This window comes from Seriola lalandi, unplaced genomic scaffold (assembly GCF_002814215.2).
Source record: "Seriola lalandi dorsalis isolate HSWRI2012SDOR001 ecotype SW California unplaced genomic scaffold, Sedor1 jcf7180002054894, whole genome shotgun sequence".
Classification (NCBI taxonomy): domain Eukaryota; kingdom Metazoa; phylum Chordata; class Actinopteri; order Carangiformes; family Carangidae; genus Seriola; species Seriola lalandi.
The window spans coordinates 544524-552254 of record NW_019525446.1 but is presented as its reverse complement, the minus strand read 5'-3'; the positions used below and the strand labels follow the sequence as shown (position 1 = coordinate 552254).

Here is a 7731-nt window from a genome sequence, read left to right as displayed (position 1 = left end):
TTCCCTTTTCTAACACTTCACCACACGGCCGCATATTTTCTCTTTCGCCCACACACACACTTTCATAAGTATTGAACAGACCTCCAACGTCTGCTGCCGTGGGGATCCGTTATCCCAACCATGATTCAGTGCTTTTATTTTGGAGACATAAAGCAGGTTTTAATTTGTAATTGAGAAAACGCAAAATTCTTACTACTTTTAAGAGACTGCCCACCTTTAAGTTTTCTAAGAGACCTTAAGATTTTCAAAAAATAACAAATTGACTTGTGGGGGCTTTGGGTGGTTAACTGTGAGCTCTAAAACAAAAATGTTTTCGCAAATTATCATTGCTATTATTTCTTTATACTGTGCTGTGCCACTGGGAAATTACCCATTTTGCCCACATTTTTTGAAATAACCTTTTGGTGCGTGAAGTTAAATGGGAGTGTAGTGCACCCATTTAGAAGGAGGAAGTACCTCACACCTTTTAAAAACATAGCTATCTCTAGTGGTGCCCCCATAGATATGAAAAACTAAAAGCCTGAAGAAAAGTACTGTAGGTTGTTGGAGTGGAAAGTTTATATAATTAGCAACAAAGCTGCTTTGTTTCTAATTAAACATGCACAAAGGAAATGATTCTAAAGGTCTCCGTAAATGAATGTATTCTCAGTCAAAGGCCAAATACAAACATCATGCAGCTACAGATTATACTGACCTTTTCACTGGCATCATTTGTGTTAAACATGCATTCAAAATCTATGTTGCAGGACTGGGTGCGCGCTGAAACATACTAAACAAATACTGAAGCTCATCTGCAAATGTCAGTGGTTAAAGTTAGTTAAACTTCACCATATACTGTAGCCATTCTTGCTTTTGTGGGATAAATTTGTCTTAACTTAAAGGTCTCATATTGGAGAAAGTGATATTTCCATGTGTTTGATTATACAGCAGATCAGGTTTAGCTTCTATATTAATACTGTGAAAGTATCAAAGCCTCAGTCCACAGAGAAACGCACACAGCCTGTATTCAGAAACTGAGCCTTAAAACGTACCGTCAGGACTCGTGTAACTTTGTGATGTCATACACAAAGTGTATCAACTCTGATCTGTTACAACCAACATTATAAGACTGGTGTTGCACTGCACTTCTTCTGGGGGCGAGTTTGGTTCAGTTTGAAGCAGAAAAATACAGGCATACAAGATTAAAAACAAAAAAAATTAACAGTGAAAATTGACCTTGAACTGAACAGAGTTCTCATTTTCTGTTGTCATTGGAAGAGGTTTTCTCTGGAGCCGATTTCTTTTTGCCATTTCCTGCCTGTTTTGTTCCTTCAATAAGCTCTTCTTCTGCCTGCAGGGATACATGGCATTTCCCTGACACCTTGCAGTCACTCACACTGAAGATCAGGCCATCAGACTAGTTAAACAACACTGCCATCCGCTGCCTGTGATGAGCACATACACTGATGGGGGGGGGGGGTGGGGGTTTGGGAGGGTCACTGACACGAGAAGAATAGCAATGGTGGCTGCCTACCTTTATTTATGCAAAGTTTGCCCTTTTCTTGCTACACATGAACAACTTGACACATTCAACTAGAGTCATCTGAAGCCTCCTAGAGCTTTTACTTCCAAATATGTAACTCACAGGCGCCTGCTTAGTAACCGCTGAGGGAAAGTTTGCATTTTTCCCCCACACTGACTGTGAATACAAACCTGGAGTGAATAAAAAGCGAAAGCAGCGATGATTTTATCCTATCAGTGTAATTTGGATCAGTGAGTGAGGACCGGGTTAAATGAGATACGATTTAAGTGTGTCGACACTCGCCGACCTGATTATCTCTGCATCTCTGAGGTCACTTTTGCTTTTTGCTTTGTGCTCACAAGAAAATAGAATTGGTTCATTTGATACAGTATCTAGAATGATCCTTAACGTTTTTCTTAATAAAAGGGTTGATTCTGCTGAAATACAAAAAGGTATCTAGAGAGGTAGATAGATTAAGTTTCACCTGCTGATGCTTGAAGTTATCTGTCTCTGAGATTTCTGCTGTCACCCCAATGCAAGGGAGGTGAATGTAATTTTCATTTCTGCTGCTCAAAGAATTGAATTTGAACTTTTCATTGTAACCTTTTTTTCTTCCAAAGACATAGTCTCATTGAAGTCTGTTCACAGTGAGGCCCAGTAACTGGAGTATTGTTTCTGGAGATGTGAAACCTCAGCACCCCAATAAGACTCAAAATATTGGCTTGGCTTGAATGTCTTTTGGAATTTGGGTGTACCGGCCCTTTGAGATGAATGGGCAGTAACGTTGGTGGGTAATACAGCTGAATTTCATCTAAAAAAAAAAAAGAAAAAAAGAAAGGTAAGCAGAGCCCTAAATGCTTTACTGTTGATTCTCAGTGTGATCTAGCACTGTACTTAAGGCGTTTTACCACTTACCTTAAAGTATACCTGACTCTTACACAATGAGGAAAACCTGAGGCATTAATCTTTAACTCAAGGGAGCCCAGTTTTATTTGTAGTGGCCTGTGTGCATAGAATAAAAGGTGATAATGGTTTTCTTTTTAAAAATGTACAGAAAGCTTGATACAAGTGTTTGGATTCAGCATTTTTATCACCTCCTAAGAAATACTTATGAGTTGTTTAGTTTAATTATTTGATAGGGACGATGCAATTTAACATAGTTAAGTTTATAGCTATTGCTAATTTTCAACTCTTGTCCCTAGTGCTCTACATTTACAGTGTAATTAAAATAATCAGTTTTAATTATCATCGACCAATCAATCAAACTGTATTTGTATAGCAGTTTTCATACAGGTAAGTGCAGTTCAAAGAGCTTCAGAGACTGATAAGCTAAAAGGAAAAATACAAATAAAGTGAGAACGCTGACAACGAGATACAATAAAATATATTTTAAAAGCTATAATAACATTAGCACAACAACAACGCAGACAAAGCAGACAACTAGTCAAAACTGTGTCTGGATGAGTTTGGACTTGGCAGGATACTAGTAAGTGAGTGAGTGAGTGAGTGAGTGAGTGAGTGAGTGAGTGAGTGAGTGAGTGAGTGAGTGAGTGAGTTTGACCACTTTTATATCTAGTCTTGATCACAGCGTGAATGCGATCCAGTTTGTGTGTCTGCTGATTCCTCACTTCGCACATCTTGATGAGTGTAACCGAAGCTTTATCAGTAGAACAAAAGAAGTTATTTGTAGCTAATCCTGTGGCAGCAATCAGCTCGTTAGATGAGTGAGCTTCAGGGAGAGATGAACACACACAGATACAATCAAAACGAATGTGTCACTGTAATTAAACACACTCCAGTGTCTGCTGAGGGACACGCAGTGCTTATCCTTTTCTTAAAGACGGAAATCAAACTGTTCCACCACACCTGCTCACTGGCTGACGGCATGAACAGCAGTGAGGTTGTTAAAAGCGTTGTTTCTATGTGTGCTGCACCTCATCCAGGATCTTCGGGCTGTCAGGGTTAAGAGCTAAGTTTTCAAAAGGACGACACCAAAGCACTTTGATTTCCAGATGAAACGGCCATTTATTAAGGGCAAGACTTTCATTCGCTGCAGTCAAGGCCTGCTTTATCTGCTAAAGTAGAAATTCCTTTTGTGCCCTTTTGAGAAATGTTCAACACGGTAAGTTATTGTAAGAGCACACACTGACCCATTGGGTTATTAAAAGGTGCCATGCGCTGACTTTTAACATCAAGAAATCAATCATTATGGCATCAATTTCCAGACATGACTGAATATCCGAACATCTATCAGACTTGCAGCATCTGCAGGCCTTTTTAGTTTTGCAGGAAAATCTGCTGAGTGGTTTTTTGTCATGACAAGCTTGTTGTAGAGTAGAAAACAGTTCTTTAAGTAGTAAGGCTATCAAACACCACATCTCTTTTATACAAAATAATAATTTTATTCAAAGTAATTCTGTGTTTTGTGTATAATTATTTTAAGTAAACCAATTATGAATTGGAGGGAACAAATAAAAACAACCACAATTTAAAGAATGATGCTGGTGTCATTTTATGTTTCTTCTTCAAACACTCTCAATGCTTTGACTTCTTGTGTGTGTGTGTGTGTGTGTGTGGCACTGAGCCACTCAGCCATGCCCCAAGCCCCAAGCCCCAAGCCCCGCCCACCTGGATCAACCATCCAACCTTGCAGGATTTGCTTTCTCTGAGTGTTTTACCTGAAATCTGCAACATTTTTATTGGATCACTCAGAAAACAGTCAGCCAATCAGAAGCTCACCCACCTGTTGTTAGTAGAGCTCCAGAGAGGAGCCAGACTGCGGCGATGTAAAACTACATTGAGGTGGTTTCTGTTACTTTAAACCACAAATATATCTTCGTATGGATCATCACTTCAAATACAGCACTGGAAAAGTGTAAAACATGGGACCTTTAAGACAAATGGAGTTTAAAAATGGAGAAAGCAACTTAAATTTCATGTGCGTAAATGCTCCAAATTCTCAGAAATAATAGGAGAAATGTGGCCTCGGTGTCCTCAGTGGTAGCTTCAGCCATTAGCATGAAGTGGGGGAGAGAAGAAGTTGGTAAACTAACTTCTGGAAGTGGTTACATGAAAGAAAAGATAGTCACATCACGCTAGTTTTGTATCATGAATCCTTTAATTATATCCTGAAACAAAATAGACTTAGTGTGCAGTGAAGAAATAGAGTAAATAAATATAGTTTCTCAAAGATACACAATTTGTTTTGATGCTCAGGATTTTATTTTCAGGACCTATATTTTGAAAGGAGCAGAATACAGGCAGGCCTCAACGCTGGAGATACAATCGAAGGGTCGGACTGAACGGAAACAACAGTGGGAAAAGAAAAAACATTGCAGCAACAAGAAGAGAGCGAAAAGAAACACAATCACATCTTCACACAAAGTATATGGTCTGGTCCCGTAAACATCACCCAGGCCTCTGGGGTGGTCGTCAGTAAATTGTACTTCGTTTTAAGATGTATGGCCTCCGGGACTTGGTGCTGTGCGTCGCTTGCCTCTTCAGGATGTAGGGTGATTTTCGCTTCAGAGGATTGTCACTGTTCTCCTCTAAATATTCTAGAGAGTCGTGAAGTAGCTGTTAGGGCCACACACACACAGAGAGAGAGAGAGAGAGAGAGAGAGAGAGAGAGAGAGAGAGAGAGAGAGGCGAGTGAGTGTCACACAACGAGGAGGAAAAGGCAGGCAAACACATGTTTTGTTGCTGAGTGGCAGGGTAATGGGCGGCTTCGCCGGCGTGGCGGTGATTAAACGAGCTCTGTGCTTCCATGCATGGCAAAGCAGATGCTGATCTGCAGTTGCTGTGTTAAGGTTTTTAAAAAAACAGACAGAGAGGGAGAGAGAGAGAAGAGCTGTTGTGTAAGGAGCTGAGAGTGAAAGGAAAATGATGGAGGGGGAGGAGGGGGGGTGATTTACTGGAGGTGTGTTTACAGCAAGAGAAGATGGATGGGCTCTGTGTGGTGTGTGAGGAGTGTGTGTTTGTGAGATTTAGAGTAAAGCCTTTTACGTTCAGTGTGCGTCTGTGTTTATGTGAGCGTGTGCAGATACTGTACACGGAGGGTTTTATATATCAACCAGGACTTTCTGTTATCAGCTTATGTATGTTTGTTTTTGTTTGTGCAGAACTCAGAGTATTTGCTGCAGCTCTGGACGTACAGAAGGTTGATGGTTCGATCCCCAGCTCCTCCAGTCCGTGTGTCCAAGTGTCCGAAACCCCAAAGTGCTCCTGATGCGTTTTCCATCAGTGTCTGGGTGCGATGAATGAGTGAATGTGGCATGTATTGTGAAGTGCTTTAAGTGGTCTCTAAGACATATCTATATAAGTGCCGCATTTATCATTTATTTATAAAGTGATGGCTGATTAACAAATAAACTCATCTAGCATCAGTGAATTTGCACAATCCGTTCTTTTTTCTTTTCTTTTTTTTTTTAAAGTTCTGTGAGATGAGAATATGTGACTAAGAGTTTTAGAGAATTTTCTCAACCTGTAGAGCAGAAAGCACCAAGGACTTTAACTTATGATACTACATTTTACTGCTCAATACACTTCATTTTGTTCAAGCAGCAAAAGGTGCAACTGTCCACGGAGCAGGACGAGGCCCAGTAGCTGTCAGGGGCCCGTCACACTTGCAGTTTTGAGTCAGTCTTTTATATTTTAATTGCCCTTATTGAACCAAAATTGCATGTTGTTGGTAGTAAGTTGCAGGAAGTTGGTAACTAGGTAGAGTAGGGGCAGGAGAAAAATGTTTGCTGTAAGCTGCCAATGTTCATTTAAAAAATGAATACACATAAATGTGAATACCGTCAAGGATAAAAGAATAAAGTTGACTGGCACACAACTTATTTCCATCATGATATTCTAAGTATCTTCAATGGCAGCAGGCATGAAGAAACAAAGATACACCAATTAACTGTGTGTGTGTGTGTGTGTGTGTGTGTGTGTGTGTGTCTCACCCTCTCCTCCCGGCTCTGCAGCGCTCGGCAGATGTGTTGCAGGCTGTACAGCTCCTCCAGCAGCTGGAGGCTCCCCTCCCTCAGCTCGCCATCCTCCTGCTCTTCACCGCTCCACGTGTCCTGCCGCAGGCTGCTCACCATCCTGCACAGGTTGGCCAGCGACACGCGCCAGTAGGGGGCAACCTGCTTATTCTGTTTCATCTGTCGAGAGGCGGAGAATGGAGGGAGAAAGGGAGGGAGGGAGGGAGGGAGGAGGGTGGAGAGGTTGTTAGTTTGACAAGGTTTAAGTTTCAAATTGAGTTCAGGAGGTTGGCTGTTTTTTCATTTCCAGATTCAACACCTTGGAGTGAAGTAGCTCCTGGTTGTGAGGAGGTGATCTAGTTGAAATGTCAACTAACGCTGTAAACTGAGGTGAAGTGAAAATTGAGTGGAGGCCAGAGGGGAGGGGGGGGGACCACAATTTAATCTATTTATTTAGTGGGGATAGTTCTGATTTCAAACTGTCACTGATACTACTCCACTATTCGATATCCACTTGATTCTATATTTAGTCTCAGTCTCACTTCTCTTGGATGTTGAATGTCATGTTACGTGCGTTGATCTTTGCCTTTTTTAAATTTCATTAATAAATACTGATTTGAATATTTTGTCCACTCAGTTTTATGAACAGATGCCTTAATGATCTGCTTAGCTTTGTTCTGTGAAACAACACTGGAGTGACTGTTATCTAAATGCTATTCTGTTTGTTTTCCCACACTCGCAGCAAATTTCATTCTCTGTGTTTTTACTGTGGCAAATCCTTTTAAGAGGCACTGAGGATGCTGCATTTGAGGTTTCCACTTTACATTGAAAGCACTGATGCAGCCCGCCACATGTTAAAGCACTACTTAAGATGTGCGTGCTCTTTTTCTTAACCATTCTTCTAGGCTCCAGACACCCTGGACGATATTTCTGTCACATCTAACGTCACATAGCTGCAGCCGGCTGCGTTATAATCTTGTTTGAGTGGTTTTAAGATGGAGAAGGGCCCCTGGAGGGCCGTTGTGTGCGTGGGCCAGCGTTGCCACAAAGACCTGTGGGTGTCACCGAGGATGATGGAAAGATTCAGAGGGCGAGGAGAAATTGTCGCCTCTAAGTTATTGTAGACGGTCACAAGCCCTCTGAGACTTGGTTTGCTCACATCATTTAAGAGCGGCAGAGGAAACGCGTCTCCCCTGACGTCGTAAAGACAGGAGCCACGTCGTGTTTAGGGTCACGGTGGGGGGTGGGGGGTGGGGG

The 7731-nt window shown here is 41.5% G+C and overlaps 1 protein-coding gene across 1 annotated transcript in view; it reads right to left on the bottom strand.

Moving 5' to 3' along the window:
* Positions 1-4596: 4596 nt before the first annotated feature.
* nts (neurotensin) overlaps positions 4597-7731 on the bottom strand; it is a 6022-nt gene continuing 2887 nt past the window's right edge. Inside the window, exons 3-4 of the mRNA XM_023429496.2 lie at positions 6454-6654; positions 4597-5077 (exon numbers count right to left, since the gene is read on the bottom strand). Coding sequence (XP_023285264.1) covers positions 4934-5077; positions 6454-6654 — 345 coding nt within the window. The 3' untranslated portion in view covers positions 4597-4933. The remainder of the gene's footprint in view (positions 5078-6453; positions 6655-7731) is intronic.